Source organism: Betta splendens, chromosome 6 (assembly GCF_900634795.4).
Source record: "Betta splendens chromosome 6, fBetSpl5.4, whole genome shotgun sequence".
NCBI lineage: Eukaryota > Metazoa > Chordata > Actinopteri > Anabantiformes > Osphronemidae > Betta > Betta splendens.
The window spans coordinates 7,194,642-7,210,020 of NC_040886.2; the positions used below are offsets into that span (position 1 = coordinate 7,194,642).

Below are 15,379 nucleotides of genomic sequence, written 5' to 3' on the forward strand. Positions count from 1 at the left end.
AAACATGAGCCCTTCTGACACCCACTTACAGCAATCTCTCAAACCCAGCTGCTATTCCTCAGCAAAGAGAAGAGGAGCGATAGCGGTTAAACAGGCGCGTTGGAGATAGTGCAGTTATTGGCTTTGACTAAAACTCAGGACCTTGTTGGGATCTCCTTCACGCTGATATCATCCACACGCTGGCAATTAATTCAAAATTCCAGAAGTATAATTGGGCCTTCCCTTGTAGCCGACTCACACATTCTATACCTGTTCCCTTGTCGTTGTCGGGGATTCCTGGCTGCTTGTCTCCCCTCCACACACGCAGCTACATGACAGCTGTCGCTTCCGCTAACGGCGGCGCCGTCACTATCTCTGCACTATCCCTCCAGGCCAAGACTGGTACCTGAACAAGGTGAAGCTGAAGATCACCGATGTCAACGACAACGTTCCTGAGTGGAATATGAAGCCGTACCCGTACCTGGCCGTGGTGTCTCCCGAGGCCTCGGCGGGAACGTTTGTCTACCAGCTCCAAGCTCTCGATGGGGATGAGGGGAAAAGCGGAGAGGTGGAATACTTCCTGTCAGACGGTGAGCTCTGCAGTTTGCATACGCCGTATACACAGTGTATAGAGGGGGAAGGGCTATTTAAATAAGCTGTGTTGTTAGAATTGGTTGACAGGCTATAAACACAAGCAGTTAGACAGACAGACAGCCACAGGCCTTCACACCTTCATTCATGCATTCATACTCTCTTTAGGTGTCCATTAGTTTCTCCGTCTCTCTCTCTCACCCTCTCTCTCTCTCTCTCTCTCTCTCCTCTACACACACTTACACGCCATCACTCACACAGCCAGAGGCTTTCACACATTTGTTTACGCACTTATTGTGCACTCTTGTCTATCTGTCCACTTCTGTCTGTTTCTCACACACACACACACACACACACACACACACACACACACACACACACACACACACACACACACACACACACACACACACACACACACACTTACAGTGGGCCGTTGGAGGCCTGCCAGAGTAGTGGACCCCCTGGTGGTTGAGGGGATAGAGGTTTGTTGGCATGTCAGCGATGGCGGGGCTGTGCTAATCTCGCCAATGGGGCTTTACAAAGCACTCCAGACTTCCCTCTCTTGCATCAGTCCAGCCCACAGCTCCCCGATGTGAGTTAAACCACAATTACCTCCAGGTACCTATGGTTTAAATGACCATACCGAGAACACTTCTGCGCATGTGGTTTGCCTCTAAAAGCTTTCACACACCAGATAGTTTCTATTCGAAGTAATCAAGACCCCATTTCAAGATGTTCCATGTATTAACCACCCTCTTATCCTGCTTAACTTTTGGGACCTCCAGAGGATGAGAGTGGTTGGCCTTTTGATGAGCCAGGTCAGACTGTCTGGCCCCATTTTCCCGTATTTAATAGTATGGGAAAAGTATTTGGATCATTTATTTAAAGGTGCCTGTGGGCCTTTCTAAACCAAAGGCAGCGTTTCTTTCTATTCAAATGTGTATAAAACCCTACATCGCAGCTATTAAAACCGACCGGATTGTTTATTATCGCGTGTGCCGACAGACAGCGTCTTCATCTCACTCTTTTATTGTCTTGCTAAACTTGCTGGTACAGCGCTGCCTCTGACTGTTAATGAGCGGAATAACAAGATAGCGTTTGCCTGTGCATGTACCCTTAAGCACAACAAACACAAAAACAGACTCATCAAATCCAGCTTCATACGGAAAAAAAACAAAAACAGCACAGAGCATCCTTAATGAAAAATGGATATCGGTAATATAAATATAAATCTAAATAACAGGATTCATGCTTGATGTTGATGCTGACAAATAAAGGCACAAAAATCTTAAATTATAAGTTTAGTATTCTTGTTTTGTTCGTTTTGAGAATCTCAAGATTCAAACTTGTTGACAGTCTTATAAACTATTTGGATCAACGGCCTTTGAGAATCCAGAGCTGTTGTGTTGGTGCTTGGTGTCATTTATCATCTAGAAATGCACCTTATTAAATATTTGAAATTAGAAACAGTAGATGTGCAGTAGTTATTAAAATGCACAGTAATGCATGTGCCGATGTATACTGTGCTAAAGGGGGATTAGTATGATGGCTTTCAATTATCTACAAGCATTAAGGACACGTGTGGTGCAGATGTAGATGATGGTGCCCGTCTCTGTTGGTTATTTCCACCAGACGAGCCCGTTACCTCATCCGAGGATGTGAGCCTGCCTGACTCAGTGCACCGTGTTCCTCAAAATGACTGTGCAACGCCTCCCGTGACCTAGTCTCTCTCCAGGCTTGGACTCTCGCTGAGATCAGCCACTCTGAGTTCAGCACATTATTGATCCTGGTTTGCTCTGCCCAACTAGGTCTGTAAGGAATCTGAGCTTTGTGCTGTTATACTGTATAGTATAAGAAGGACTAGGTCTCTAATCAATGTACTGCCTAATTTACAGCTCCAACCATGTTTTGGTGACGTGTCTACACCCAAACTCAGAATAAAGCTGATTATTTCTTGTGGTGAAACATTCTTCCAATTGTCACATGAAATGCATGTATTGTATGGGAGAGGAAAGAGTACTGTGCCTACATGTATGGTACAGTAGGTAGTTAGATTATTTAAAACACGTCGGTTTACACTGTACATTCACACTGTGTCACCTAATTAGTCGTTTCTTTTCATTGGCTGAATTAATTCTATAAGCCCACCTATGGAATTAGCTCTAATATGACACCCACCTACTTAAACCCTCTGCTTCTGGTTCTCATTCATGGCAGCCTGCAAATGAACAAAGACTGGTCCCACCACCCGTCACTCGTCAAGTGGAATGTGGAACCAGGCAGTGAGTCAATTATTCTTCGGCTTCCCCTTGATCTGCTGGGGCCTGGGATTGTACTGTACCTAATGTGTATGTTGCCCTGGATGAAAAGCATCTGCCGAAAGAAAAAACACTTGAAGTCGTATATTGTCTAGCATTGTGTATGAACACAAAATAGCAATCACAGTGTCATTTTTTATGTATAGCAGCTGCTTTAAATAGAGAACACTATCATAGTTCAGTGTGCGTTTGAATGATAACACAGTGGGATGCAAATTGTTCAAACTCTAAAGAGGTTCTGAGTGTAGCAACAAGGCTCTTATTGCCCAAATGGAAGCCTTTGCCTGGTGGCACGGTGAACAACGACACTGTGTGGACCTGGGTTTCGCTTTCACGCCGGCACCACTGGACCGGTTCGGCTCCGGCGCCTGGGACTCAATGCACTCCGTCCTCCCGCAGGCGGCGACGGCTGCTTCGCGGTGGAGAAGAAGACGGGCCAGGTGGTGACCACGGGGCTGGTGCTGCAGCGGGACAAGGAGTACCTGCTGAGCGTGGTGGCCCTGGACGGCCTGGGCGGCCGCAGCGCCCCCGCCATGCTGTCGGTGGTGGCGGGGGCGCGGGCGCCGCAGTTCGCCAACGCCAGCTACGCCATCTCCATACCGGAGAACACACCTGAGGGACAGACGTGAGTCGATGCGTCGCCCTGCACCCACACGCACGCACGCACGCACGCACGCACGCCCGTCAACACGTAGAGCGGCTCGGTTGGTTTGTATTCCCAGCACTGGGCGGCTTCCTGAGCAGAGTGACATTAATGTGGTATCTATTCAGTGTCTTTTAATTAAACAGTTATCCAGGAGCTATTATTTAAATATAGTCTGCCATCGCGCAGCTGACACCGAACGCAGATTATTAATGCAGGAGGCACAATTATGGAATCACAGGAAAGGCGGTGTTGCAATGAAATGTTATCTCCGCTCACATAAATAAAAACGAACGCATGCACATACAGTTCATCTTCAAAATCAAACGTTCCGCTGATTTACTGTACGCGGGCGCGCGCGACAGAGGAACACTTGTTCAAGGTGTCGATGGAGAGACGCTACCTGTGCGCTGATGAATATTCAGTTTGTCACACCGGCGCAGTCGGGCGTAAATTGACGCATCATCATCACACGCCATTAGAGAACGCAAGCTCTCCTAACCGTGAAAAACAAACATTGATATCTGCATAATAGTATTACATTACTACACAGGACTGACAAGCGCTGATTGACCGTGTTTATGCACACAGCCAATGGGCCGCGCAGTAATTGATTGCATTACATCGCGGCGCTGATGTGGGCAAAGAGGATTTTTTCGATTCAACGTTCAACGCGTGTGCGCGGAGATCGAAAAGCAAAGGCCCCCTTTTCATTTTTTCCCCCTGTTTCTGTCCCCGGCAGCTTCCTGCTGGTGTTCGCCACTTCCTTCCAGCGGCAGCCCGTCGGCTACAGCCTGCTCATCAACCCCAGCAGCCTGTTCAGCATCAAGCAGGAGACGGGGGAGATCAGTCTGACCCGGACGCTGGACTACGAGAGCGACCAGCGCCGCTACCTGCTGATGGTGCGCGCCGCCGAGGAGCCCGGCAGCCTCAGCGCCGCCACGGAGGTGGGTTAAAGCGATGCGGGATGCGGACGGGACTGCGTGCACTCAGGTCAACCAAAAGCTGAATTGGACTAAAATAACTCTGCGCGGCCGCCTTTGTCTCCTCCCCCGGGGCCGTGCTTGGGCTCTAAGCCACAGCACTTCTCACCTAAGTGCTCCGGCTCGTATTGGCTGACGGAGGCTGCATTAACAGCGGTGATCGGATCTCAGCGCTGACCTATTGACACCGAGCCACTGGCAGATAACCACAAAGGGGGGAAAAAAGCCAGGTTTGTGTTTGTCTGCGGCGGTGCCACGGCTGAGCGCTTCTCAAATGTGAACAAGTGAACTGTGTGGCCCAAGTGATTTCCTTTTACCCTTTTGATTCAGCAGAGAGCGTTTTGTAAAGTTTCATCTATATGAAATATAGAACAAACTCACAAGTCCACGTATTAATATACAAACAACAAGATCTCCGCATGAAGTATTCATCAGCTGAGTGTCATTTGAATTATTAACTGCGTTACCTAATTATCTCGTCAGGCGCCCGCTCCGTTCCACGGATTTAGCAGGCGCAGTCTCCTTCTGCTCAGCTGCACGCTGCGGAGGACGAGATGGAGACTGGGAAAACCTATCCTGGCTATTTCAGGACTATTACTCAGCTGTCACTTCACACTTTACACACAGTGGTGACATGGAGCTTGTAGGGCGCAGGGCGGCTAAGGGCCTTTGTTGAAAACACACAGTGAGGCACACACATGCTCAGAACATTTCTATTTTTGACTCAGGAAAATCATGAAGTGGAAGATAAAGGATGTGTTGAACTGGCAACTTGAGGAACTATAAAATGCAATTTAGATTAAGTTTTGAGGTCAGCTTCCTGTACTGGGAATTTCATATGGCTGTCTCCTGGATGTGAGGGCTATTAAAGTAAGACTAATTCTGTATTCTCCTACACCGTTTTTTTCTGTTTTTGCTCCTCTCCTCTCCTCTCCTCTCCTCTCCTCTCCTCTCCTCTCCTCTCCTCTCCTCTCCTCTCCTCTCCTCTCCTCTCCTCTCCTCTCCTCTCCTCCTCCTCCTCTTCCTCTTCCTCTTCCTCTTCCTCCTCCTCCTCCTCCTCCTCCTCACGCTGGTGCTAATCAGGTTCAGGTGTTGATAACAGACGAGAATGATTGTGTCCCCGAGTTCCTTCAGTCCATCTACAGTGTGGATGGAGTTCCAGAGACTGTAACCACGGCAACGTCGCTGCTGCAGGGTGAGACTCCTCTGACCCCGTATTCTCACATCCATCTGTTTCTTTTTGAAGTGGGGAGAGAAACTATCCAAGTCCCCTTTTTTTCAAAAAGAAAACAACAGATGTAGTTTGGGAGAAAAAAGAAACTCCAGTTCAGAGTTAAAGCCACTGTTTTGGCCTAAAGATCAGTGAGATGCTTCTAATTTTGCTGAGCAGCATACTCATACTGCATACTGAACTAAAGTTGCTGCTACAGTAGTTGTTGTTCATATTATTCTTCATTTTTTTAATTAAATATAAACGTTTTGTTTCTTAATCACTGATGTTTATTTATTTAATTTATGTCAAATCTTTTTGCACATGTGGAATTTCTATCTCTCCTTCCTTCCTTAGGTAATTTGTGGAAATCTGTGAGATTCTAAAATATTTCTTCCTGCTTTGCTTCCTGGCCGAGAAAAAAACGGAACAAATTTAATCTGAAAACATTCAAATACACAGCCTGGAGGGGTGGAAATCGTTGGCACTGCAGAGGCAATGGGTGGGAAAGAAATGGCAACCCAAAATATCAACAAAAAATACTAAAGCTACCAGTATGTGAGGAAAAATCAGCTGTAGTGGGATCAAAGGTAGAGAGTACGAAGACAGGAAGTGTTCTGAGCGAGCTGCCAACGTGAGAGTGAAACCCTCATGCTACAAATAGATGACAGCTGAGCAAATATACAGTATGGGTTCAAAAGTCTGACGACAACCCAGAATGCCTCAACAATGGGTTAAAGAGAAAATATAGATTCAAAACAATCTAAACAGCTTGAAATCAGACTTGAATTTCCTCCAACTGAGGTTCGTGGTATAGAAGAAGTGAGGTTTAAGTGAAAGACATTCACATCACTATTTTAATGCACATACTGTACAGTGTGTTGCATCTGATGGAGAATAATGTACAAGCTGCATGTGACATTTGACTCTGAGGAAACAAACGTGATGAGCTGCTCCTCATTTACTCCACAGTGAACCGTGGGCGTATGTGGCTTTAGCATTACAGAACACAAACAAACTTTCCGTCTTATTACCTCATAACAATGTTTTCCTCCAAACTAACTAAATGATATGGACTCCATATCCAGCGCTCCGTCTTTTTGTTATTTCTCCGTGTTTGTTGTATCGTTTTGGCAAATGACGGTAATTATTCTGAAGGGGCACTGTGCAGTTCGCGTGCTAGTAATTGTAGCTGTCAGCGCTTATGATCTATTACATGTTTAGCAGGGCCATAAAGAGATAATGATCTACACAAATGTCAACATATTCATCAGCTGATGCCATTTCATCGGCGCGCTTCGATTAAGTGCTCGCTGACGGGCCGAGCGCGTGACGTCCTCTCTCTCTCTTTCTCACCCCCCAGTTCTGGCCACGGACTGCGACTCGGGCTTAAACGCCGAGCTGACCTACTACACCCTCAGCCCAGACTTCAGCATCTCCCCCCACGGGACAGTGTTCCCCGCCGGGCGGCTGGACTACGAGCGGCCCAACCACCTGTACGAGTTTGTGGTGATGGCGGTGGACGGCGGCGACGAGCCCCACTCCGGCACGGCCACGGTCCGCGTCCGGATGGCGAACGTCAATGACGAGGCGCCCGAGTTCTCCCAGCCTGTGTGAGCACAATGATCAGTCTGTGGATCAGCTGTGGATTACAGTATAGAACATATGTGTCAATGTACATGTTTATTTGGGCATACGCTACAGTTCGATGCCCGGTCTGTCGTTATTCCAAAAGATGATTCCCAGATGATTAAAGCAAATCCGAGTGTTAACCGAGCCCAGAGTGGAGCTGCACAGATCAAAGTTTGTCACCAAGATGACAAGTTTAAATAACGCTCCCCTCCCGGGCGAGTTATCTGATCCAGCGGTTGATCACATTCCATTACACTGAAGCCGGGCGCTTTGAGCCGACGCGGCCGTTGCATCACAAACATATAGGTTGTTACATCACACGTGGCGGCTCCGCTCCCCTTCAGGCTTTCTGGTGCTGGGAGTCCTGCCATGAACGGCGGCCAGCCCGCGTCGCTGCGGTGAAAACCTCCATCCACACATCTGATCTCGGTGGGTTAATCGCAGCCACCTGGCACCCGAGGAGCCTCGTACTCGCTCCCCGCAAATTATACATGACGCCTGGCGTTGCCGCTGTCACGCCGCGTTCCTGGGGTCGGCTAAAAACGGCTCTGTTTCCACTGGTGTCGTAAAGGGAAGCGTTCGCCCAGGCTTATTTTTGGCCCTTTTCTGAAGGCAGGCGGTAAACTGTCATACAGATGCAATCCGGTGTGTGTCCTCCGCCACCTTTCCGGCGAGCGCGTTGGCAGGAACTGTCACTATTGCTCCGCTGCATTTATTTCTCCCCCAATGAGTAGGCCGCTGGTCCCGTCAGTCATGTTCCAGTGACCTTCCTTGCAGACCTCCGCGCCCCCCCCCCCCCCCCCCCCCCCCCCTTTTTTTTGCGTTGTCAGGTGTCAGTCGCAGTGGGTGGCTAGACACGGAGCCAAACAAACAGGCGGGCAGAGGGGTGGGGATGTTGGCAGGCAAACATAAAAAACGCACACCGGAACACGGTTGCAGGGCGAGTGAGTGGAGAATACCAAAACACGCGGGGCGAGTGGGCGGGAGACAGACAGTCAGATATGCAGATAAACACGGGAGGCTGTCGGCGCTCAGACTGGCGCTGCTGCCGGCCCCGCACTCGCATTCACATTCAGGTGGAGCGTGTTGGGCGCTGTGCCCCCGCCGGGGGGGCTTTCCGGTGCCGCCGGGGACAGGAGAGGACAGAGCATCCAGCTGCAGCCCACCAGCTAACGTGTAGCGCGCTGTAAAGGTTGGCTGACTGTGAAATTAGTTTGGAATCTGTTTAGTGTAGATACTTGGACATGTGATTGCACAGGCTGATGTTCACTGGCGTGTCCTCTCACTTCACATCTGAATGAGTTGTGGAGAGGCTAAAAGTGATTGAAGTGCAGGACGGAGAGCCTGCGGAAATGCAAAATGGACCGACATGCGGACGGAGGGGAGAACAGACAGACAGACAGACAGACAGTCAGACAGGCGGACTGAGTATAACTTCACAGCTCAGTGAGATGTGGGCAGATGCTTGAAGAACGGGACCGAGGGGAGTGCATGCGTCTGGTCCCGGAGAGGCGGCCTCCGCGCCGGGTGACGGATTACAGGTCACTCGTGTTGCCACGGAGACCGTGGCGTCTGGCGGAGATGAATGACCCATCAGCGTTCCTCTGTAAACCATCAATCACCTCTGACTTCGCGCCGTAGACGCCGGCCGCCGGACGCCCGCATGCGCGTGTTAGAGGAGGATCCGGCCCAAAGTCTCACCGGGGAACGGGTTCTGCTGACGAGTCAGCTCAAACTCGGAGTGAGCACCCCCCCCCGAGCAGCCTGCTCCCCCGCCGCCCATCACTCAGCTCCTCTCAGTCGCTCCCGCACATCACTTCGCCGGTTATGTCAGCGCCAGCCGTCCCCTTTTGTCGACCGCTCCCCTCCCTCGCTCGCTTTTGATGCGCTTCCGACTCCCCCTCTTCCTCCCGCGCTCGCCTCCACCCCCTCGGCCGCGGTGCCTCATCGGTCTCCCCTCGCGTCGCCGGGCCAACTCGCCGCCCCGGCACCACAAAGCAAGCAAATCACCGCTGACATTTTAAAAGGCAGTGGATCAAATGGGCCACAGTGGGCCGGGTTTGTGGAAGCAGCATTTGTTCAACGACTCCAACATCCCCACAGACATTATCATTCGTCTCTGGCCCGGCCAGTAGGAGGACAGGTTAAATCATAGCGACAAGCAAAATCCACAGCCATAAGTCTAATCAGCCTCCTGATGCTCCGGGCTGCGTAAACGATTCCCATCTCCAGACTGAGTGCGTTCTTTCTCATTGACCTGCGACTCTCGAGTGTCTCTTCCCACTTTCTCACACTTGAATCCCTCTCCGCAGATATCGAACATTTGTTTCCGAGGACGCTGGCCCCAACACCCTCGTCGCCACGGTCCTGGCCAAAGACCCAGATGGCGACGGTATAATCTACTCCATAACGGCAGGAAATGAAGAGGGAAACTTCGTCATCGACAGCCAGAAAGGTGCTATATCCTAATTTAACGACGGCCTTCGCGTTTTACATCCAGTCGACAGGCTCTCCGTCAAATCTGGCCTTTAATTCCAACCCATTCCCGCGAACGCCCATTACCTTCAAGGCCAGTGTTCTGAAATTACACTGAAAGTTGATATGAAAAGCATAATTTAAGTTTGATCGTCATTTTTTTATGTTCTAGGTGCGCTAAGTATTAAAGATGACATCATTTAGGAGATTTTCTGCCTTTTTGCAAATGCGAAAGGACGAACGTTCCTCGTGTTTCTGCACTTTCTAGCACCGGCGACTGCGCAGTTTATCTTCTTTATTTACCCTTTGATCTGAAACCAGTGGCAATCGCTGTGACATTTGTCACCCAACCCTTTCAATTCAATTTCACAACAACTGCTCTATCACCGCTGACAATCTTCCGGCTGTGCTCTGCCGGCTCCTCTTTCCTTTGTGTCATCTTTTTCTACCCTTCTCCTCCCTTTCGGTGCATTCTCCGAGCGAGAGAATGCTGAAGCCGGTGTATTGGTGGTGGTGGGGGGGGGTGTACTCACCATACAGCTCCTTATTTGCCGTGTACGTGAAGAGCGCCGGCTCGTCGAGGAGCTGCTAGGGCTCATGTCACATTTGTAAACAAGGCTGACATTTAGGCTGGAAGAATTACTGTGCACATCCCACACTTCACTTATTTTAATGTAGTGGTGCAACGCTGTCAACATCACACGTTGTTATTAGGGGCCAGAACCCCCTCTCTGCTCGGTGGGCAGCCGAGCTCCCCAAGTAAATTGGGAGAGAAGAAAGTCTGTGTGCATCAGCATGCTGTGTTGTCTTTAATCAGGAGCATTGAACGAGATGAATAGAAACTCAAAAACCCTTCCCATGCTCACACTTCAATGAGTTTGCCCCCACATCACAAGCCTCTTACTCGTCCTGCAACCTCAGACTTTTTTTTTTTTTTTTTTCCGTAACGCTGTTGACGAGAAAGATGTTGACTCAGACGCTGCATCCTTTTATCCCACCTTTTATCTCGACGGTTACATGAAAGCAGACAAAGGGGGGAGAGAGGAACGGCTAATAGGCATCTGCTGAGCCCGGTTAACTTCTCACCCAAGTCTCTCGCCGCAGTGGCTTATGTTTTTGCTCAAGTGCTGGAGCCGGACCGGCGTCGTTACGTAGGAGAGCATGGAATTAGTAGATTAGGAAAGTGACAAAGTCACCACTGTGAAATTGGTTTTTGAATTTAGTCTGCGTATCAGATTCCCACGGACTCGGGGGGTGCGAGTCCATCGCTTGCTATTTCGCTCACGACTCCTACAACAACAGCGCCGCGGCCTGCGCTTGGCCGCGCGAGCAGCGTCCGGCCTCGTGACCCTGTCGAGGCTCAGCCGTGTGTCGCCCTGTGCTGTGCGTAGGTCTGATCCGCCTCCGCTCCGCTCCGCTGCCCAAGCTGCAAGGCCTGGAGTACGTCCTGAACGTGACGGCCACCGACGACAACGCGTCGGGCGGCGCGCAGCCGCTCGCCGCCGCCGCGCGGGTCATCGTCGGGGTCGACGACGTCAACAACAACAAACCTGTGTTTGAGGAGGTGAGTTGCTGATGTTTATTTCTTCATTTTAGTTCATCTGAATGGCCTGTCCTGCTTGCGTTGTTTGTCATTTCCAGATGTGGCAGCAGTATCAATGTTCTCGGCTAATGATCCGCGCGGAAGTGCAACAGCATATTTGTTCTAAACTTGCGTTTCAGGAACAATTCACTTGTTGTTTTTGTTGCCGCTATCGGCCCTTTGTCGTGGCTGACAATCGGGGCTTTCGCTTTAGGATCGAAGAAACGCGCTCACACTGTATTGTTACATTTCCCTTTTGTCTGCCTCGTTTGCTTCATCCTCTCGGAGCACTTCGGTTCTTCCTCCGTCTATCACCGCACCACTTCCTCCCTCTCTCCAGTATTTTTTCCTTCCTTTGCCCTGGCTTTCTCTTGGTTTCCATGGCCTCCGTCTCTCTATCGCTCTCTCTCTGTCTCTCTCTTGCTCGCTCGCTCGCTCTCCGTTCCTGTTTTCCCACGAGTTCTGATTAGCCTGCACACCCACTCTATCTTTAGGCGCTCCACGGGGATTTCAATTAATTTATGAAAAAAAGTGCAATATCATCACAATATACTATACCTGTTTAATTAACTTCCACCTTAATTAGGAATGACTTGAACTTCAGCAGCAGACATACTCCGGAGGTCTTTTGGGCCGGCTGGAAGTCTTGACTACTTGATGTGTTTAAATATCAAGTTATGCCTCAGAACCATCTGGGCCAGTGTGACCTTATGTTTGATATAATGTGATTTTTATGAAGAGCTACCTACAGGCCATAGAGTCTGTGTCATCACAGCCCGTGACTCCTTGCATTATTTTTTGGATTATTGCACCCTCTCGTCCTTTCATCCATCTCCCTCCCTCTGCTTCACCCCCGTTTCTTCTCGACTGTTGTTTTTATGTTTTTCATGGTCATTCTGTTAAAGGAGTGTGTCTGATTGCAAAAAAGGAAACACTCCAGAGAGCAGCTCGTCATCTGGGGCGTATGTTCATTAAGAGGAATGGGTTGAATTCGTGGCTAATGTAAAGCTGTCACTGTCTGTTCAAAGGAAGTGGGCTCAAGAGCTTTTGTTTTTACATATATGGTCTCTGTGTGCATCGCTTCTATGCACCGCTTCATTGAAGTACTGTACAAGTACATCTACCTCTGTGTGTGTGTGTGTGTGTGTGTGTGTGTGTGTGTGTGTGTGTGTGTGTGTGTGTGTGTGTGTGTGTGTGTGTGTGTGTGTGTGGTGACCATCTACCTAATGAGTCCCTTTTCTTTGATCCCTGTATCCTTGTTAATGTAACTCATTCTGACAGTACGTATAACCTAATATATGAGAATTGCCTCTCCCCCCCCCACCTCTCTGTCTCAGTGCCAGCAATATCGTGAGCAGGCTTCAGTGCTGGAGAACCAGCCGACGGGGACTTTTGTGTTGCAAGTGCATGCCGTGGATGCAGATGAGGGAGCAAATGGAAAAGTCAAATATGGCTTAATGCACAGAGACAGCGCCATGCCTGCCTTCAGAATCCATCCAGACACAGGTAGCGCTGCCGCAGATTGTCAGGGATAAATCACGTCCAGAGCCCGGAGTTTACTCTTCTAGATGGTGATTCGCATCGATAATGGTCACTGCGGTCGAACTGTGATCCGAGAGGAGGGGAGATGTTGGTGCAGATATTGCAAATGGCCACACTGTGGGATAAATGCCAAGCCCGTCTGTGGTCTTCATTTGATTTATTCCCGGCAAAGCCTAGTGCGACCGCTCGGGAGCAACATGCTCAATCAAGACCAAATGATACTGTAAATAAAACTGATTTAAGAGGCTGCTCTGAAATCAACATGCAGTCAATACGTATCTCTTACAATGCACCCACAGTCCTTTTGCTCATTAAGATACAGAAAGAGAGAATAAGATGCATGGGCAGGTACACTGCCTGAATATGTTAATTAAAGCCCATACGTATTCATGCGCCGGTGCTGTCGGCGCGGGTCAGGCAGGGGGTTAATTATCGCTCTGTATTTACAGGTGGGATTGTGACGGCCAGGAGGTTCGACCGCGAGCGCCAGAGAGAGTACTCTGTAACGGTCACGGCCACCGACTGGGCAGAGGAGCCGCTCATCGGCATCTGCCAGCTCACCGTCCAAATACTGGACCAGAACGACAACAGCCCCAAGTTTGAGAATCTGCGCTACGAGTGTAAGTGTGGACAAGAAAAACACACACACACACGTCGGTATCCAAATGAATAATTAGTGAAGACAGCACTAATGATACACAGTGAGATGGAGTTCACACCATGTTCTTTTTCATTACTGGAATGTAAGAAATTTAAATGAGAACATGTTTTGAAAGTAAATGTGACTATGGATGCGTTTAATGTGAAGAAATGTGCTTCCTAGCGTGGCAATTGGAGCCCGGCATTAAAAACACCTTGTTGTTCCCTGTGGTGCTCATAACAAACTCATCAGTCATGTTTGACCTTTCATCATCTTTCGCCTTCAACCCTACGAACGTCTGCTGAGTGCACATGCATTATTTCTGTCCCCCGTAGACTTCCTGAGAGAAGACACTTTGGTGGGCACGAGTTTCCTGCGTGTAGCGGCTCACGATGATGACTTCGGGACTAATGCGGCTATCACTTACTCCATGTCCCTGGAGCAGCCAGAGTACCTGCGCGTCAACCCCGTGACTGGATGGATCTACGTTAACCAGCCTATATCACAGGTCAGTCAGCAGTTTTTATCAGACTCTCTGTCGACACACACACACACACACACACACACACACACACACACACACACACACACACACACACACACACACACACACACACACACACACACACAGTATCAAATGGCAGCCTGTGGGTCTGTGTCAACAGAGTTAATGAATGGGCCACCTCAAAGTGCCTCTGTCTGCTACTTCTAATCTGAGCTGTGTGTACTCCCAGCGGTGCTGCATATGGAAAAGCCACAGAGAGAAGATGGAGGCACTAAATCAGGCTAAACAAATTATTAAAATAGATTTTAGCAGCTTGGGCTTCCTGCGGTTCCATTTGATGACTACAGATTTGTTTATTGGCCTGTTACTAAAGGCCGCCTTTAAACGCGCCCTAAGAACCCTCTCCTCTGACCTGCTGGAGCTTTCAAAGCAGACATGCTGTTTGGAAACAGACGAGACTCTCTCTGTATTAAACGCTATTACTTTAAGATATTGGATTCAAAAGCCTTTTAGTTTGCCACTGGAGACTGACACAGAGCAGCGGTTTAAGATGATCTATGCATTTATCTTGTAAAGTGTTCAGTCGTAAGCAGAGGAAAACTCAGACTACAGTGATTTCCTTCTACATGTAGATACAATTGTCATAAGTAGGACTTACAGTATTCAACTTACTGTATATATGGATTGTGCTCAGCAAGACAACTGGCTAAAAAGATTAGCGTCACGCTAGCATGCTGCTCTTTTAGCTGATGGTTGTCAACTAATTGATGTCCTATAATTGAATTATTGTGTCCGTCACGCTGTTTGGCTGGAGACCTACTATCGCACTATGGGCTCCTTCATTATTCAGCATACTCTTAGCGTGCTGGTGTTGGGTGTCTACTCCGATGTTGCCGCTGACATTATGCAAAATTGAAAGTGTTAAGTCCAGGCGCCACTGAACAAAGCTGCTGCATATTTCAGAACGGCTTCAAAAGCCGTCTGGATGGTCCATGGCCTCCGTGATGCAAGCGAGCCTGTAAAAGGCCTTTATTAAATGTTAAACGTGTTGACTGGTTGGAGACATTGTTCTTGATTTGATTCTTTTTTGGGGGCGTCTGATTACGCCGGGCCAAATTTTCACACCACGCTTCACGGTGAATAATGCAGCTGACTTGCGGCGCGTGGGGGCAAAACAAGCCCGCGGAACCGCAGCGGATGCTCCCGCGCCCTGAAACAGCACCAGCGTTGGGGAAAATTAAGTAGAGAAGATGAAAAAAGGTCGCTGTGACCGGAT

The 15,379-nt window shown here is 49.1% G+C and overlaps 1 protein-coding gene across 3 annotated transcripts in view; it reads left to right on the forward strand.

Moving 5' to 3' along the window:
• Window positions 1-15,379, forward strand: part of LOC114857563 (neural-cadherin-like) — a 71,418-nt gene that overhangs the window by 24,741 nt on the left and 31,298 nt on the right. For all 3 annotated transcript variants that reach the window (XM_029154145.3, XM_029154143.2, XM_055509605.1), the window contains exons 2-11: window positions 372-569; window positions 3,291-3,516; window positions 4,277-4,481; window positions 5,601-5,712; window positions 7,091-7,340; window positions 9,672-9,814; window positions 11,226-11,398; window positions 12,754-12,922; window positions 13,408-13,578; window positions 13,934-14,106. In XM_029154145.3, coding sequence (XP_029009978.1) covers window positions 372-569; window positions 3,291-3,516; window positions 4,277-4,481; window positions 5,601-5,712; window positions 7,091-7,340; window positions 9,672-9,814; window positions 11,226-11,398; window positions 12,754-12,922; window positions 13,408-13,578; window positions 13,934-14,106 — 1,820 coding nt within the window. The remainder of the gene's footprint in view (window positions 1-371; window positions 570-3,290; window positions 3,517-4,276; window positions 4,482-5,600; window positions 5,713-7,090; window positions 7,341-9,671; window positions 9,815-11,225; window positions 11,399-12,753; window positions 12,923-13,407; window positions 13,579-13,933; window positions 14,107-15,379) is intronic.